The sequence below is a fragment of the Diadema antillarum genome, unplaced genomic scaffold (assembly GCF_040938485.1).
Source record: "Diadema antillarum isolate AM-2024a unplaced genomic scaffold, OU_Dant_1.0 seq00000024_RagTag, whole genome shotgun sequence".
Lineage (NCBI taxonomy): Eukaryota > Metazoa > Echinodermata > Echinoidea > Diadematoida > Diadematidae > Diadema > Diadema antillarum.
Window position 1 is genome coordinate 675568 of NW_027271142.1, and position 20243 is coordinate 695810.

At 40.0% G+C, this 20243-nt stretch overlaps 1 protein-coding gene across 1 annotated transcript; it reads left to right on the plus strand.

Moving 5' to 3' along the window:
* The first annotated feature begins 490 nt into the window (after positions 1-490).
* Positions 491-18194, plus strand: LOC139725212 (26S proteasome regulatory subunit 6A-B). Its single transcript, XM_071636303.1, has 11 exons — positions 491-550; positions 4774-4854; positions 5277-5402; positions 10832-10939; positions 11760-11869; positions 13213-13303; positions 14105-14248; positions 14982-15227; positions 15729-15874; positions 16496-16577; positions 17377-18194. The coding sequence occupies exons 1-11, from the start codon at positions 503-505 to the stop codon at positions 17485-17487; spliced, it is 1293 nt and encodes a 430-aa protein (XP_071492404.1). The 5' UTR covers positions 491-502; the 3' UTR covers positions 17488-18194.
* The last annotated feature ends 2049 nt before the right edge of the window (positions 18195-20243 follow it).

Consider the following 20243-nt stretch of genomic DNA (forward strand, 5'->3'; position numbering starts at 1 on the left):
GCATGCTTATTCAGAGCTGTCAAAATCAAAACCATGTGCATGTCTGAACTTAGACAGAAAGATCCGTCTGTCCGGAGGACTCTTTTATACTTTGCCATTAACGCTGTCCTCCGTAGATCCGTGAAGCCAGACGCAGTCTCCGCGGAACATCCCCCGACGGACAGATACAGACCGATCTTTCGGTCAAGTCTGAACTTTGAGTAGTCTTGCATCTTAATACTTCCAAACTTCTTTATACAGGCCTACCCATTACTCTTGGACATATGTTCCTATCAAATATATGCTTTACGATCTTTATGCATTTTTTGTTATTTTTTGGTTTTTGTTGTTGTTGTTTGTTTGTTTGTTTTTAAGAAATCCACCACCACAACAGCATAAAAATTCGACCTAGTGAGGCCGATTTGCCATTGCGTAGTGGCCGAGCTGACGTCTTGCCTACTAGTTGTCCCGGCTCCCACTCCTGCGAAAATTGCATGCAGTCTGAATTGTGCTTCATCACGCAATGGCCGCGACAAAGCTTGAAGACAAATCTATTTGGGAAGATGGCGAGGTAATTATACACGTTTTCAGAAATTGTGTAATTGTATGCTCCCGACGAATTACAGATATGTTTCTTCTTCATTTTTCTCCATGTTTACTGTTAGATTTTCGAAATTTTCCTCTTGTAATTCATCGCCATTACTCACACTTGTGTTTGTCTCTGTAAAACCAACGGTATAGATAGTAGGTGGGACTACACATTTCTGCTACGCACAGTACAAAGAGTACGACAGTGCAGTGAAGTGCTAACGTTGTAACAGTTACGGAGTTAGTGAGGGGCCGGGCGGGGGACTGGGGATTGTCTATATATCATGTATATGCAACTGTACAGTAGTACCGTACGTACAAAGAGGACTTGATTTGTTTGATATAGGCGGCAGGCCTATGATTGAATTGAACAAATAGAATTGAATTGAATTGAATTGAATTGAATTAGTGCGGTGGGTAACTGCGACAGCCGCCACACGCGTGTGGCGGCTGCGCCGTGCTCCCATAAAAGATCTTCATGTTGAACAAACGGGTGCCTTTGCGGCGCTATATTTCCTTAATTTTTCAACAGAAACTACTAGGAATACTTACATGGGTCGATGAAACCTAAATGACTATCATCGGCGACTGTTTGATGCATTTCATTGCTTGTGATGCACAAAATGATGTCTTATAAGCAGCTCACCGATGTTCACAGAATTCACAATCACTTGCACAAGCGCACAGAATACTTGAACTATAACATAAGCGAAACTGCGGGGAAGCCGCCAGGACCGCGCCTGGCGGCGCGGTCTCCGGGGCTATGCGGTGGGTAACTACTGTATACACAGCCCAGTCATGGTACGTTGTTTTCGCATAGCGTAGACAGATAAGTAACAGCGTCTGGTCGGGCTATGCGGTGGGCAGCAATGTGCACTGTAGAACCTAAGACCTAAGTCTGTATAAATTATCACGATATTGACGTAATGTACTGGTCTAGTAGGGTACATACTAGGTACAATTGTGTAGGCTACTTCCCACTTAAAAATTTAGTTAAAGTAGACTTCTCTAGTTGACAAAACTGTATCTAACACTTAGACTCTCGATTGTATTTGTAGCGCATGTACATGTAGTTTGGGCAATTCCACGTTACTCACGTTACACTTTTTAGGCGTCTCTGCATATTGTAATTGTCATATTTTTTGTACTGGAAGGTTTGACATACTCTCTGTTCTACAATAGATGCACAAACATTTTACTAACCACATCCATACCGGATTTACTTTCGTTACTCACATTACATTTTTGGGGATGACATAAAAAGCCAACATGCCTTTATTCAAAAAGTGTCCTCATACTGGGTAGTACTAGTATTTCAAACAACTGTAGTATGATTTATATACAAACATGTAACTCATGTTGTGGTACTCAAATATAAGAGGTCAAAATTCTGAGAGCAGTGGAAATATTTGACAGCAATAGCGAAATCGTCGTTGCTCGCGTTACAGGTTACTCACATTACATATTAGCTCATAATCACTACCACATAACTGACCATGAGAATTAGCTGGAAACTAAATGCTTTTGATGTATTTAACCTCTACAGATATTTTGTCTCTAAAATAAAACAATATTGGTACTCTTTCATACTTTTCCCACTGTCATATGGTCACATATTCCACATATTTTACTTTTCAGAATCCAAGTAACCACTATAAACCAAATGCAAGAAAATATAAAGTAGTAGACACTAGTTCATGCTCTGAAATAAAATATTCTCTTTCTATTCCCTTCCACAGGAACTTAAATATGATTAGTTTTAATCATGAGTGAAGCACTTGATTTCATGAATTATATACTACTTTAGAAATAACATATACACTACATGTACATGTAGTACATGTCTACAAATTACATCCAGCTACTGTTACCGGGTTTTGACTTTCCAACTCTATTAGCATGAGACTCATGCAATTCATCAAATTTTAACTAACTCAGATAAAAGAATTCTCATATTTGACCCCCAAAACAGTATGTAAAAAAAAAGAAAAAGTAATGTCCCTAAAATTCCTGATTATCCTAACTTGTGATATGCCAAACCCAAACTTTCGAGATTTTCCCACTGGCACACCTTCTCTATGGCATGTCTTGAAATCTTTACGAGAGTATGCACCAAATGCACCAGTTAAAATGCAAAATTGATGAACTTCACTCCAGTTTTGAGGGGGGAGGGAAGACACACCCCTTCCACACCATCCCCAACCCCCCTACCCACCACTGTCACTTCGATTAGTCGCTTGCTTACTCACACTTCACTCCAAATTCTCACTCTAGTCTGGCAGCCCTGCTGTGTACAGTCTATGTACATGTAAGTGATCCAACTCTTAATCTAAAAATATTCTTGTAGGCTATCCTACTGGCTCCTGTACTGATGCTCTGCCAGCAGTCGCGCACAGACCAAACGTTACCATACAAATGTACATTGTAAATCCAATTCATACAGCTTTTTTAGTAAAATTTACATTAAAAAAAGTTTGACATGACATGACACATTATGGAGTTATGCAGCAATATGGGGGTAACTTTGCTTTGTCATTGTGCAATCGAAATACAGTTTCCATATCGCAACATCGCCGTTCGCTAGCTGTGAGTGTATTAAAATCACCATTTAAAACATGGTATCGCATGTGATTGGCTAACTGATTCATAGTATGTGTTGAAGAGGCGCTTATGACCGTATGAACGTGCTGGTAGTTGTGTCTTTTTCCATGAAAATTTCCCCTAAATCTTGGATATTTTTAAACACCTGGTGAGTGCAATGCAATTTTGAAATTTTGATTTTGTTATGCAAGTTTAAATTTGCCGATCTAGGGCTGTGAATTAGACGCAATCGAGAAGGGTGAGGTACCTCGCCCCAATTCTCCATAGAGACAGTGGTTATTAAAACAGCTTCAATACAGCGAGGTATGGGACAACCTTCCATCTGTCTACGGCAGGGACTCAAGAGAGTGATATTACACGTTCAAACAATAAGCAGTTGCGATCTTGACAAATTTAATTTGTAGAGGGAGACAAACTGAAGAAACTCACAAATGAACCTTCACCCCTCTGAATAATATCTTTCTTTCATTTATCCTATGCCTTGTCTACCTTGGACTACTTAACATAACAATGTCGGAATTTCGGAGCTTGGGTATTTGTTCAATGTTCATCGTGTCACTGCCGGCAACCAGGGACAGCCTGGTGGTAGTGTCACTGCCCGGAAAGCAGTAGATGACAGGTTCGAGTCCCACTGATTCCATTTTTCCGACATGTTTGTTAATTTACAGATCAGCAGTTGCGATCTTAACAAATTTAGTTTGTAGAGGGAGACAAACTGAAGAAACTCACAAATGAACCTTCACCCCTCTGAATAATATCTTTCTTTCATTTATCCTATGCCTTGTCCACCTTGGACTACTTACATAACAATGTCGAGATTTTCATCGTGTCACTGCCGGCTACCAGGGACAGCCTGGTGGTAGTGTCTCTGCCCGGAAAGCAGTAGATGACCGGTTTGAGTCCCACTGGTTTCTTTTTTTGGACATGTTTGTTAATTTACAGATCAGCAGTTGCGATCTTAACAAACTGAATTTGTAGAGGGAGACAAACTGAAGAAACTCACAAATGAATAAAATACTCCTGCAGATAGACGAATCTTCCTGTCTAGTGACCGACGTACTGACCATGATAGATCATAGCCCATGTGCCTGATACAGTCACATCAACATGCAAAGGCAAAGCACATTCTATATGGCATGTAATATCCTCAGAATACTATCAAACACTGATACTTGATTTAAAAGGGCTGTACAGTACTGGTTGAGGTGGGTATTCATGTTTTGAACATTCCTAAGAGAGATACTGAGAAACCTCTTATGAAATATGAAAGAGCGTGTAATTTTAAGAAGGATTCAACATTTATTTGATGAAAATTGGTTTTCAAATGGCTGAGATATCAAAAAAAAAAAGTGATAATAATAAAAGGTGACAGGCCTTGCCTTTTATTACAATCTCTTTGTTTCACCTTGTTTTGGGATATCTCAACCATTTCAAAACCGATTTTTAGCAAATAGCCTTTTGATACCCCTTAGAATTGCAGGCTTTTTGGCATCTCATAGAGTGGTTTCTGAATATCTGGCAAAACATTAAAAGCTAAATCCTCACCTCAACCAGAACTGTACACACCCTTTTTATGAGTTTCCTTCATTCATGTTTCTCCTTCAGGATGCTGTCGGGGAGGAGGTATTGCGCATGTCGACAGACGAAATCATCGGCAGGACGCGCTTATTAGACAATGAAGTCAAGGTACGTTCATTGAAGTATTGTGTTGGAGGCATGGCACCAGCAGAAGAAATCGAGATACAGTCAAATTTTGTTGTCCCGGAGAACTCTTCTTTCATTGACCATGTCCTTTTTGTATGGAAAATAACATAATAAAACTAAAAAACAGACACGATCAATGAAATCTCTTGAGAAGAACTTGGCTGGTTTGAGAAGTTACCATTCATGATAAATGTTTGTTTAATAACTGATGGATGTGTATGCTTAAATGTGTTCTTCTCCCATTCCCTTTTCTATATGTAGTTTTTGTTCTTCTTTCTCTCAAGTTCCTTCTTCTGTTATCTTCTTATTATTTCTATTAGGGCTTACTACTAATATCAGAATCATTATCATGCTATTAATTACAATTATTATCATCATCATCATTATTTTACTCTCACTTAAAGATCATGAAGAGCGAGATCATGCGGATCCAGCACGAGCTGCAGGCGCAGAAGGAGAAGATCAAGGAGAATGAGGAGAAGATCAAAGTCAACAAGACGTTGCCGTACCTTGTGTCAAATGTCATTGAGGTATGATCCATTAAAAGAGATTTTTCTCACTCTCTGTGGAGGGCGTCGCCAGTACCATGTCCACAAAGAGCCACACATGTGCCCTACCCTTTTTAAGGTTGACCTTCGCTCCACACGCATGTGCTCTGCATGCTCAAGGAGCATTTTTTGTTTTATTTTTGTTTGCAGGGCTTGCTTAAACTTTTTAACTTTTATGCGAGTCCACATTCCTTGATTTTGCTGTTACTGGGTTGCTTGTATGCTAGCACTGCCCACCAGGAGGATTAAAGGGGATGGCTAGTAACCGATCAATGGGAATCAGTGGGAATGCTGAGGGATGATTGTTCCACTCCTTGTGGGATTCATTTAAGAGTACATTATATATCTACTGTTGTGTGAAAATTATTTGCTTCAGAACGGTCTCATATTCAAGTAATGTGCAGATTAATGCCCCGTCACTGACCAGGGACGCTTACCTGGAAACGTTAAACTGCACATTACTTGAATTTGAGACCATTCTGAAGCAAATTGTTTTCACACAAGAATAAATATAAAATGTACTCTTAAATGAATCCCACAAGGATTGGAACAATCATCCCTCAGCAATCCCACTGATTTCCACTGATCAGTTACTAGCCATCCCCTTTAAAGACGTTCCTCAGTATAAAGTGAAATCCATGTCATTTTCTTGAAACTTTCCATACCGTAACCTTGACCCATCCGAAGCCCAAATATGTAAATAAAACCATAGGTTCATGTGCTTGTTTTTCTTCTACGGGACTTTGAAGAATATGACTAATCTGCCGTCCTGTACCAAAGTGATAGCGTTACATGATCAAGACCATGATTGGCAACAAAATCTGCAATGACAAACGTAAATCCCCATAATTCTTTCAAAATCCACGTTATTTTCTGTAAATTTGCAAGAATTGCAGAAAAGGGTACCCAAAACGAGGAAAAGGTTTTAAAGTTAGGGTTTACACTCTCATTCTTCAGCAAGCAGCGCCCTCACGCGGCAGAAAACACCGAAATCTCTCAAATCCTTCTCATCGACGTTTTCTGTTAGGGGTGAGCAAAAGGACAACGTTCATAAAACTTATGCTGTACATTCAAAACCCATGTCAATTTCACGAAACTTTACCAAATTGTAGACAGAGGCTTACTTATTCCAGAAAAACAATCAAAAGTGGGGGTTCATGTGCTCGTTTTTGTGCTAGCAGCGCCCCCATGCGACATATATCATCGTAAGTCCCCAAAATCTGGTCAGGAACCTATGCAGGGATGCCCTGACAGGGTGGGTTCATAAAACTTATGCTGTACATTCAAAACCCATGTCAACTTCATGAAAATTTACCAAATTGTAGAAAAAGGCTCACTAATACCATAAAAACAATCAAAAGTGGGGGTTCATGTGCTAATTTTTGTGCTAGCAGCGCCCCCATGCGACATATACTATAGTACGACCCCAAAATCTGGTCAGTAACCTACGCATGGACGCCCTGGCAGGGTGGGTTCATAAATCTCATGCTGTACATTCAAAACCCATGTCACTTTCACGAAACTGCACCAAATTGTAGAAAAAGGCTTAATTATTCCAGAAAAACCATGAAAAGTGGGGGTTCATGTGCTCGTTTTTGTGCTAGCAGCGCCCCCATGCGACATACTACCAACGTATACTTGTAAGACCCCCAAATCTGGTCAGGAACATAAGGGTCGCCCTGACAGGGTGGGTTCATAAATCTCATGCTGTACATTCAAAACCCATGTCAATTTCACGAAACTTCACCAAATTGTAGAAGAAGACTTACTTATTCCAGAAAAATAATTAAAAGTGGGGGTTCATGTCCTCGTTTTTGTGCTAGCAGCGCCCTCATGCGACATATATCATCGTAAGTCCCCAAAATCTGGTCAGGAACCTATGCAGGGATGCCCTGACAAGATGAGTTCATTAGGCTTATGCTGTTCATTCAAAACCCATGTCAATTTCACCAAACTTGACCAAATTGTAGACGAAGGCTTACTAATTCCAGAAAAATAATTGAAAGTTGGGGTTCATGTGCTCGTTTTTGTGCTAGCAGCGCCCCCATGCGACATATATCATCGTAAGTCCCCCAAATCTGGTCAAGAACCTATGCAGGGATACCCCGACAAGTGGGTTTATAAAACTTATGCTAGCTGTTCATTCAAAACCCATGTCATTTTCACGAAACTTTGCCAAATTATAGAAGAAGGCTTACTAATTCCAGAAAAACAATAAAAAGTGGGGGTTCATGTCCTAATTTTTGTGCTGGTAGCATCCCCAGATGATAGAAATCACCTCACCGGACCCCAAAATCTGGTTATAAACCTCTCGTGGGTGTCCTGATTATAGGTGGGGTTCGTGAATGTCATGCTGTACATTCAAAACCCATGTCAATTTTACGAAACTTTATCAAATTGTAGAAGAAGGGATACTTAATGCAGAAGAATTGTAAAAATGGGGGGTTCATGTGCTCGTTTTAGTGCTAGCAGAGCCTCCTTGCGACGGAAATCATCGTAAGACCCCCAAATCTGGTCAGGAACCAATGCAGGGATATACTCTGCTAAAGGATGCATGAATCTCATGCGGTTCACTCGAAACCCCATTTTCTTTAAAAAAAGACACACACACACACAAAAAAAAAACATGTCACAATTGCAGTGATATGGTGAAAAATATTCAGAAAGAAAGGTCCATGTGCGTTTTTGTTATCATTTCCCTTCCACAGCCATAATGATATTATGTGGATGCAAGCGTGGAAAACTCCATATTATTGATATGCACGCTTGTTTGTTTGTTTTACCCACTTGCTGTAACCATGTACAAAAAGTGATAATGGAGGAAGAAGAATAAATATAAGGAAATGGGAGTTTTGGCATTAGTCTGACGGTCCTCCAAATGAGAAACAAATCTTAATACAGGGGAAACTCGGTATAACGAACACTGCTATAACGAGATATCGGTTATTACGAGGAAATTTTCCCGGTCCCAAATTTCCTTCCACACAAGTCTATGTAAAATGCTACTCTTATAGCGAGATCGGCTATAACGAAATAACTGCTATAACGAGATAAATTTTGTGACTTCCAAACAAAGAAAAACATAGCCAATCAAACCTGTTATAGCGAGGTAAATCAAAATGTCCTCGGGTAAAGCTTTACTTCGCCTGTGCTATCACCTTCCGAGATTGTAAAGCTCGATGCGCCAAAAACTGTCTTGTACACACATATTTTCTTCAGTGCACTCCAGCTAGCACCGCATGTTGTACGTGTATGTGTGTGTGTGCGGCACACTGATACATGCAGAAAATGTGGTGGGACGGCCATATGTATACATGACATCATCATGACGTTTAGCAGGTGTGAGGCAATCTGATGCTGTGATTGGCTTTCTACGTAGGGAATTCCCCATCTTCACACACACGCAGTCATAATGTACATACAGAATGTGTCACATACACACACAGCATTGTGCAGACCATATTCCACACACCCATACACACCACATACTAATCCATAGACGATCGCAAGCTATATGATTTACAGATTCAAATATCTACAATTAATAAGAAACACATTCTTGATATTGGATTTCATTGGCGAAAAACATCTTCTTACCCATAAAGGTGAGTAATTCCCTCACACACATTATCAAGTTATCAGTATTGATTGAAAGATGATGGATAGTCCCACATGTGCAAATTAATGTCTTTACGTTATCCTTTCTTTTATGCCTACTGATATAATGAGATATCGGCTATAACGAGGAAAATGACTCGGTCCCGTCCATCTCGTTATATCGAGTTTCCACTGTACAATGACGTTGATTGTAGATTGCATGTGTTGGTTGTTGCAGTGGTTGGTAAAGTGCGTGTTGTAAGCTATGGAGATGTACCTCCCCCCCCCCCCCCCCGAAAAAAAAAGATTCTCCTTTTGTTACACCAGATTTGGTAATAAAAAAAAATAAATTTATGAATGGTGAAAGTGATGAATAGTCTTGTTTGATAACACTTTCCTGACCTTGTATTTTGTAACCAAACCCCCCCCCCCCCCAATATTTTGTATTACTGGTAATGACAAGTTTAGATCTAATTTAGATTTTAACAGAGACACTCAGATTGTTTTAGCTGCTAGACCTAAAGATGAAATGTGCATGTGTCATATGCTTGTTTTGTTGTTGTTGTTGTTCTTGTTGTTGTTGTTGTTGTTGTTGTTGTTTTAACACCTAGTCCAATAGACTAGTGAGCCTTAGACCCCGACTTGGGCCTATAAAGGCCCTTGGTACCTTACTAAGCACCCGACTTAACCATGTTGATGACCGGATAATGAACTTCATGTCACAAAACAGATCTATGGATTGAAAATGGTAACAGCTCTGTTCCACTTCCAAGCTTCGCGATTCCGTCAATCAGTGTTGTGCTACAATGACCATGTATATGCGGCTCGGACCGCTGAAATTTGCGTGGTATGTACAGATTGTAACGCGTACAGTCGGCACGCGAGCCGAGCGAGGTCGCCCAGCGCGGCTGCCCGGCGCGGCTGCAGTGGGGAGCTGTCGGGTATCCGTACGTACACATACCACACTCTAGCTCGATCTACTAGCAGCTGCTCAGCTCAGCTAGCTTATCACTCGCTCGTGCGTGCGCTTCTACGCTCTTTGTTACGTCACTGACACCTGCGCAGCCAGGATGCGCACAAACTCAACTGAGGAACGTCCTTAAGCTCAGCACCTCACATTACTCTACTGCGCATACACAGAGCAAATTTACAGGGTGTATGGCAATTAAGCCTTATAGTACCTACTCATGTGTAAATCATTCGGGTCCATCTGGTACTAATGGTTAATAAGATAGGATATTCCCTCCAATAGATCTGAAGGGGGATAACAAAAAATGATAACGAAGTTGCATGTGGAGATATCAAAGCTTACATCGTATCTTGCCTCTGGTTTAATCAAACGGGAGATGCATTTTAGAAATGCTGCTTCCATTTTTATTTTTTTTGCTATGCTGAATGCCATTGACGTACACTGTATGATTCAACTTACACCTATGGTTGACAATAGTTGGAGCTGGATTACCATTTGTTAAGTGAAAAAGAAGAAAAGAACAAAGAAAATGTAATCACAGACATTTACACTTTAGACCATGTCTTTAATACAAGAATATCTTAAAAGCTATTAACCTGTTGAGGACGAGTCCTGAGTATGCTCGGGCAAGTGTCTATGGGAAATGCGTGTTGTAGCAAAATCAGTCCGTCCTCATCGGGTTAATGATGCATTTCATGTATTAGATAAGAAAGAAGAAAAAAGAGAAAGCGAACTTGTTTCATATCATGTGAATGAAGGGCATGTGTTTAGTGAAGTAATTTCCTTTTTCTTCTTGTGATGACAAATGCTGAGCTGAGGTTTTATTTTGCTCGCTCCTGTCCAGCTTCTTGATGTTCAGCCTGATGAAGACGAAGAGACAGAGGGCGCTAATGTTGATCTCGACTCGCAACGCAAAGGAAAATGTGCAGTCATCAAGACATCCACAAGACAGGTATTATTTTACATCATGAAATGCTGATAATGGGACAAATGCTACGATGGCTTTGAGGCTGATTTTTAAAAACATGTTTGCCACGTTTTATCTCTTTATATTTTCTTTCCCCTCTAGATTGGGTTTACAGACCTCCCAACCATTCTGGATTTGAAAGAAAGAATCTGAATTTTGACAAGTCCCAACTCTTGTTTCGATAGGATTTTCCTAGTTTTTTTTTTGGATAAATACTGCACACTTTTATGGGAACTGCTCTTTCTTTCCTACTTCTGAAACAAATCATTACTATTTTTCTGTCAGAAAGGTCTTGCAGTCTGGGTTTACCTCACAAGGAATTGCCACATTCACATTGAATACAGAATGAAATTGATGTTTTTGTCAAGATGCATCTAATAAACTCACCAACAATTTTTTTTTTTTTCACTTTGGATTGGACGGTCATGATTGGTCACTGCTCCAGTTTGAACAGAAACAAAATAAACTATAAAGTAGAAGTGAAAACCAACTTGAGCTCAATATGGCATAACATTCTCACGCAATTGATGTCTAATTTTCTAGCATTGTGAAGTGTCATGCAAAATGTGCATTTCGCAAAATGCGCCCTTCGCATTTGTTGCTGCCCTGTGTCGAAGTCTCCATCTTCGCCATAAAGGACAAATCCACCTAAATCTGGTCCAGTTTTTGAAGTTGAGGGCATCAATATCCTGTACATGTAGATCAAAGTAGTACAAGCAGAGGGTCTGGAAGCCAGACTACCTTGAGGCCTCCTTTCTCTTTTGGTGCACTTTGTTGATGCCCATCCCTCCTACTCTCTTTCCAGACGTACTTCCTGCCGGTGATAGGGTTGGTGGATGCGGAGAAACTTCATCCGGGAGACTTGGTAGGAGTAAACAAGGATTCCTACCTCATCCTAGAAACGCTACCTCAAGAGTGAGTCACACAAATCCTCCTTGGTTATCTTTTAGAATAATGTAATCTGTATGGTGGTTATCTTTTAGGATAACAGAAGTGAGTTAGCTCAGTTGGTAGCGCATTTGCCTTCAACCCAAGTGACCCGAGTTCGATACCCGTGTCTCACTGAGCAATGTTGTGTGTAATCATACCATCCCCTCTAGCAAGAGGCAAAACACTCTGTCCCTCAGATAGAACGTAAAATGGAGACATTGTGTGTGAGAGAGTCACAACTCATGCACGCAAATGATCCCACTTCCTTCATTCATCGCAGAGAGCAGAGACCAGCTAATATAGCTGAATATGGGCTACAAATATCCAGCCATCCTCTCAGATGAAGAATGAACAAACAAATGTAATTTGTATGGTGGTTATCTTTTAGGATAATGTAACTTATGTGGTAGAAATGTTTGAAAGCCGAGAGTCACAGTGATTCATATTGGAAGAGAGGGTTGGGGAAAAGGTGTAGTCTTTTGACAAAGGCCTCGTGGCTGAGGAATGAGACTATGTAAAACGCCACGCCGAGCGCTGTGAGAAACAGGTGAATGCGAGATTCAGTGGTGCAGCCACGTGGCCTTTTTAAACATGGGTTTTTTTCCTTGCCACCTCGTGATGTACACAAGTATGAATTATTCATGTGTTCATAAGAGTTAAATCTCACTTGGTATGCTAATGATCATGTGTCAACACTGGCAGTGAAGGTACATTTGTAGCTACTGCAGCCAGGCAGTACGGGCTGGATATGGACAAGCAAGCCACTGACATTCATACTACATGTAATGCGTATTATCTGTATGTAACGTCATTGTGAGCGCTGCGGTCGCTGTCTGGCTGCTGCTACCTTCTTGGTACAAGAATTGGCGAGAAACAAAGTTCAAGATAAGAAATTCATGTCAGGTTCCCTCGCAGTTAGTCTCTTATTCAGCCTGGAGGCCTTGTCAAAAAGGCCAGGAAACAGGAGAAGGAGAGATTTTGTATGGAAACCAGATAATCTTTCATGAGGACTGCTGAGGTTAAAGGGGAAGTATTGACTTGGTCATTTCATCCAAGCAGTTTGAAATGCCCTTGAAGGTGGTCATATGTATTGAGACCATTGCTTGTTACGTTGGAAACATACATGTAGTCTACTTTCTAGCAGAAGTATTGGGAAGCGGAGACACTATCACTTTCTTGAAAGGAGATCTCAATATAGGGAGGTTAGATACACCAAGAAAAATTTGCCCACTAATGTTTTAGCTTAACCCTCATTGCGTTGAATCTGTCATGCTTACAAGCACAAATATAAAGTGGATAATACTGTATGTGTGTTTGTCTTCTTGCAGATTTGATTCTCGAGTAAAAGCGATGGAGGTTGATGAGAGACCTACAGAGCAATACAGTGACATTGGAGGTTTGGACAAACAAATTCAGGAGGTAATAATTAGAAAATGAGTAAGCACTCATCATTATTATCACATTTTTTTCCTGACTTTGCAGACAGAAGATTATATCTCTTCGAAAATTTGTGTCTCTATTTTTATGATTACTACATAGATATGAAATCATTTTATAAAGATAGAAATCAGTTCAGCAGATATTAATTGAAAATATAATTATGCTTTGGAAGATTTTTATGTAAAGAGTAAGTTATGTTTAGTGTCTAATGGATGTACACATTGTACAGCTTGTAAGTACGTACGTAGGAAGTGTATTCCGTGAAGAACTGAAGAAATTTGAAAAATTGAGGAATTTGCGATGCATGTGGTAGCAGCAAAATGTACAGGGAAAGCTTGGTATAACATGCTGTTGGGGACCATTGAATTTCCTTATTGCAATGAGTATCTCATTACATCAGGGATAAAAACAAGAATACAAATGGAATGGGACTTGTAAAGTTACCTTGATATGTCAGATGTGTCACTATAACAGAAACAAAATGAGGTTCCATAGTACAAATGAAAGTGTACAGCTTTAGGGAGTTGTGGGTTCTGTATTTATACAGTGCACTCCCGGTACAACGAATTCGGTTCTAACGAATTTCCGGCTACAATGAAGTAAAAATTCGGGCCGCAACATTATGCGCTCCATGATTTTATTGTCTGTTCGGTTATGATGAAATTTCGATATAATGAAAGAAAATTGCTGGTCCTGTGGACTTCGTTATAATGGGCGTCCACTGTATATCATATACCATGAGCATCACAGCAACGTGATTTTGGATGTCGATTCTTGCAGCTCATCGAGGCTGTAGTCTTACCCATGACGCACAAAGAGCGATTTGAGAACATCGGCATACAGCCCCCCAAGGGAGTCCTCCTCTACGGCCCTCCAGGAACGGGAAAGACGCTTCTCGCCAGAGCCTGTGCAGCTCAAACCAAGGTGGGATGTTACCCGTGTACAGGTGTTCTAGATTTTGTTGATTTTGTTACTGACTTTCCTGTTTGTCTGATGATGAATTGTTGTGCATTGTTTGAGTGAATTCTTAACTATCTTGCAGTACTTTTTATATGAGATAATTCAACATCTTTTCTTTGTTCTAGAATCATGAGATACATTTAGTTTTTGAGTTTGACAGCTTTAAGCTTCACATTGTAAGAAAACTTGAAAAAAAATTGGACAATCTTTATCCATTTAAAAGTGATTTAAATAAGAGAGAGTTAGAAGACATAGAAAAAAGGAGAAAACGAAAAGGTAGAGAAAAGGAAGAATAGAGGATTTAAAGATGAGGGTCATTTGGGCGTGCTGTGCAGAAGTATTATGAAAACATGTTCTGTTTCACAGTGAAAGTAGTGCTTGTCAGAAAAAAAATATGGTCCACAAAAGACTGTTCATGTCTTGATTTCAGTTTTGCTCTTTGCCACCAAATTTTGTCAGCAGGTTGAAAAAAGATTACTTTCTTTAATAGGTAAGACAAACTTCAGGAGTTGGTCGACTAAAATGATATATTTTGGTCGATGACACAGAATCCTAATACAGTATGTGACTCTTTGTGGGTTTGAGCTGGGTGGTCACATATGCCCATGCATCATCTTTTCCTCTCACTTATATCCTGCCTTTGCTTCTTCTGCTTCCCCCTCCCCTGTTTATTACACACACCTTTTACGACCTTCAGTCCACATTCCTGAAGCTGGCGGGTCCACAGCTGGTCCAGATGTTCATCGGGGACGGTGCCAAGCTCGTCCGCGACGCCTTCGCCCTCGCCAAGGAGAAGCTCCCGGCGATCATCTTCATTGACGAGCTCGACGCCATCGGCACCAAGCGCTTTGACAGCGAGAAGGCCGGCGACCGCGAGGTGCAGCGCACCATGCTGGAGCTCCTCAACCAGCTCGATGGATTCAGTTCATCCGAGGAGATCAAGGTCAGATTTGGTGTTGCCAATTTGGAGCATCTTGCGACCTCTTTTATTGCATAGCATTGTTGGGGCAAACGTGGGCTCTAGTCCCAGTTTACTCGTTATTTAGTCGGCTGTAGCATTACTTTCTTTCTTGCCTACAGATGGAAAGAATGTAATACTTCATTGCTCACACCTGGGATAATGAATTCATGAGGTATTTGAATAGGGGTCAAGGTCAGACACGTTGCCAGTTAAGAGCATCTCGCAAAATCTGTAGACACAGATGTGTCAAAGCAGCGGTTGGACTCTAGTGTTATACGTAAGTGACATTTTTATCTATAGTAGTGGAGTAGTCTTCTCATCCAGCGATAACTGCACCAAAGATTTAGAAATCCCTTACTTTATAATGGATGGTCCAATTTTCCTCAAATTTTTGCTGATGTTTTGCTGGTATCTGTAAATATTGCTGCATTCACTCAATCCACATGTACAATTATCATAATTTTCCTCCTTTTAATTTCCCAGGTCATTGCAGCCACGAATCGGGTGGACATTCTTGACCCTGCCCTGTTGCGCTCCGGGCGGCTGGACAGGAAGATCGAGTTCCCCGTCCCCAACGAAGAGGCCCGGGCCCGAATCATGCAAATTCACTCTCGAAAGATGAATGTTGGGTGAGTTCACCAGTTTCTGGTATTCTTCTCTGTGCTGTAGGGTGACCAGTCCCAATTTTGAGCGAGTTTATGGCTTCTCTTACTCTTATATTTGCACTATTCAACCAGATTCCAGACTTTTTCATTTGTTTCTAAAATGTCCCCGTACTGATCAATATGTGACTAATATTTTTGCTGGATTGGAGTAGAGCTGTCTTTTCCTGTTTTATTTATGGTTTTATTTGTCCTTTCTTCCTCATCTGATTTTTGTCATGGTTGATTTTAGCACCTGTTTTAATAGTTTATGGGCTAACCTGAACCATAGATTTGATTTAAACTATATTTTAGAGCGAATTTGGATCACTATTTTTAGGCAGCAGCCAGTTGTTGAATTTACTCCCCTAATTTCAACCATTCAGAATCAAGGATTCATCAAATCAGGTATATAAAACAGATTATGACCACCAAGGTTTTATCACATCTCTTGTGTGATACAGGGCTGATGTGAACTTAATTAGGCAGCAGCCAGTTGTTGAATTTACTCCCCTAATTTCAACCAATCAGAATCAAGGATTCATCAAATCAGGTATATAAAACAGATTATGACCACCAAGGTTTTATCACATCTCTTGTGTGATACAGGGCTGATGTGAACTTTGAGGAACTGGCGAGGTGTACAGATGACTTCAACGGGGCACAGTGCAAAGCAGTCTGTGTTGAAGCAGTGAGTATTAAAACTAATTCCAACTCAGGGGAGGTTGGAGAAATTGTTGAAAAAAAGAAGAAGAATGGTCAAGGTATTCGTACTACATATCGTCTGTTGAGAATGAGAAGGGCGTTAAGTTGTCTTGAACACTAAGGGTTTGGTGGCAACTTAACGCCCTTATCATTCTCAACTGACAATATATAAACAGAAGCTTTACGTGATGAAGCTTTAATTTTTTTTTTTTTTTTCACTAGAGGCAGCTTCACAATATTGTTGAAGGAAACATTTGTCACATAAGGTCCAAGAGAACTTGGACATTCTAAATTGTGATGATAAAACATTAACAGAAGGTGATATTGATTACTAAAACATCAGTTTGAACAGTAATATGATTGCTAATGATAATGTGGGGATGTACTAATTATGCAGAGACATCAGCAATGGAGAGGCGCTTCCATGTGGCAGGCACCTCTCTGCTTGCTGTTCCCCCCTACAATAAGAATAGTGTTAAATTTCAACCAACTGCAGTAGTCCAAAATATAGTACTATTAGTGATGACTATAGTTGTAAGAATAGGTGCTTCTAAGTTGATCTAGTAAATGTTGCTGAAAAACAGTACTTTGATTGTATAACATTCAATTTCATTGTTTTGAATAAAATTACTTGATTGCTTTATTGTTTACGTCATAGTCTAAATTGGAAAGGCAGGAAAACTTCAAATAAACAAGAATGGGCTTGATTTGATTTTTACAAATCCGAGAGCAAATACACGTTAACAGAATTTTTGTCTTTCGTTTACTTTCTTGTGGCTTTCCAGGGTATGATTGCGCTGCGTCGTGGAGCCACAGAACTGATGCATGAAGACTACATGGATGGCATTCTGGAAGTACAGTCCAAGAAGAAGGCCAACCTCAACTATTACGCATAACTTATTTGTCTAATCACCTCCACCCCTTCTGGTTTCGAGAATCCTAGTTCATAAAGGCAGACATCGAGATCTCTGCAACTCTTTCTTAGGCTGTGAAAATTGAAGTCACCCTCAGAAAGTGACGGTGCATCCAGAGCAAAACATGGGTAGGGTTTGCTAGTCTCTGAGCCAATAAGATTTTTCCACTGGATTGTATGGCAAGGCTGTTCTCCTGTTTAGGATGTGCCGTAGTTCCAATACGCCACTACCCTGGAGTTAACCCGTTCCATACTGAATTCCAGATTCCCCATAGACTTAATACACAGACCATCAGGCTCCTGTATGGAACGGGTTAACAGTGGATTGATGTGTGTCTGTCAATACACACACATGGATTCAGGAAACTATAAAAGAGAAGTGTTCATTATCTCATGTACAAATTACGAGGGTATGAGGCGGTAGTGTTTGGAAATGTCTCCAGCATAAAAAAGATAAAGAAGAGCTCAAATCTATATATTGATTGTCTGCATGTAGCATTTACTAGAGAAGACATGTTCATATCGTTGGCTGAGAACCAGAAAGGCGTTATCACAGTTTTGGGGGGTTTTGACTTATTAGTATCACGTTGGAGAGCTTGATCTCCTGTATATTATGTCGCCAATCTTGAATTATTTTCATTTTCAGTAAAATGTTAAAAATCAAAACCACAAGGACACTAAGTTACCTGATATTTGGAACAATGCTTATAAATCTACAAAGCTTTGATTACGTTAAAGGACAAGTTCACCTTCATAAACATAAGGATTGAGAAAATGCAACAATATTAGTAGAACACATCAGTGAAAGTTTGAGGAAAATTGGACAATCGATGCAAAAGTTATGAATTTTTTAAATTTTTGTGTTGGAACCGCTGGATGAGGAGACTACTACAGCTTGTGAGTCATATGCGTACAACAGTATAAAGAAAATATAAAAGAAAATTCAACATATTTTCACTTTTTTCGCATAATCAAAGAGCAATTGACTTGCCTCTTTCTAAAGGCAGGGGGAATAATATTACCTCTAACATTTATCAGTAACGAGTCAGGGGAATGTGTACTTTTTTCAAAAGATGGAATTTTGTGAAATTCTCTTTATATTTTCCTTATATTGTTGTACGCATGTGACATCTAAGTTATTAATACACTGCAGTAGTCTTCTCATCCAGCGGGTACTGCACAAAAACTTCAAAAATTCATAACTTTTGAACGGATTGTCTGATTTTCCTCAAACTTTCAGTGATGTGTTCTACTAATATTGCTACATTCTCTCAATCCTTATGTTTATGAAGGTGAACTTGTCCTTTAACTATTTGATACAAAAAAATTGATCGTTTCTTTTTTATCTACACTGAAATCGTACAATGTGATAGCGCCCTCGTGGTTCTCAGCTGACAATTTGTTGAATGAGTTAAGTAGGTTTTAGGCTGTCACATGTGGAGAACCGTTTTACCACTTAATGCTAGAAAAATGGGGGGGGGGGGGGGGCATCACAAGCACTGGAAAAGCAGAAAAACTAGCAGACAGTCTCTCTAGAGTTGAGGGAGCCCTTGATACAGCTAACGGCTGCCATGTTGGTTTACTACATTGGGCTTCGGCAGCAGATACTGCGGTGAAAGGTATTGTCGTACATGTACATCGTCTTTACCTAAATCTGGCAGTTTGTTCTTAGGATGTTGACACTTCCGTTAGCCATGGTTGGTACTGCAAAGACAATTGTATACAGCTCCACATTATATGCTTCCTGTACTCATGACAGTTGCAAGCAGATAGTTGAGCCACGTTTGTATTGTGTTGCATGTGTGTGACTTGAACCGATGTGGCCGACTATGGAGAGTGTGTTGTTCAGCCGTTGGGTGTCAGAATTATTATTAGTCAAGGCAACTTTTTACAGCTTAATCTGCCTGTGCATCAAATTCTAGAAAACATTTTGTTTTGGCTGTTAAATATCTAATGCAACACAAGCTTCGGCTGATGTAATGATATGCTGGTTACCCATTCTGCAGCTAATCGAGTGTCTCCTAATGTTCTGCATTCAGTTAATGAATTGATTTTCCGCATCATTGTTTAAATTGATTTAAAGATCCAGTGGCGTGGGGAGAGAGGGCTGGGCCAACTGAATGGATCTTCATTTTCTGCCCACTGGGGTACATTCGAAAACCACAACTACACGTAGTGCAGGCCTGCTAGAATAAAATTGCCCATCAGCGAATGTGAGCAGATTAAATATGTGATAGAGGTGCAGAGATATGGTAGAAGTTTCACCAGAGTCAGACTTGAGATGTGAAATTTATGAAATTTGAAGTCTGCGTGACCACCTTCAAAGTAAAATTTGTTGCTATGGTGATGATGTTATTGAGTCGCAAGTCCTCCACCGTTTGAGAATACAGTGGACTCCCATTATAACGAAGTCCTCAGGACCGGCAGTTTCCTTTCGTTATATTGAAATTTCGTTATAACCAGATACATAAACAATACAGAACATCGGTAAGATAATGTTGCGGCTTGAAGTTTTCTTTCGTTGTAACCGGAATTTTGTTATAACCGTGTTCGTTATAACGGGAGTGCACTGTATAATACGTGTAATCATCAAATTCATGTTTTTCAGGTTAAATAATTTGGGAACTTCAATCCTTACCCCCTGTAAACGTCAGGACAAGTTAATTGCAAAAGATTTTACGCAGAGGATGAGTTTTTGTGATGTAACTTTTTTCCTTTTGATAGGCAGTCAAATAAGAG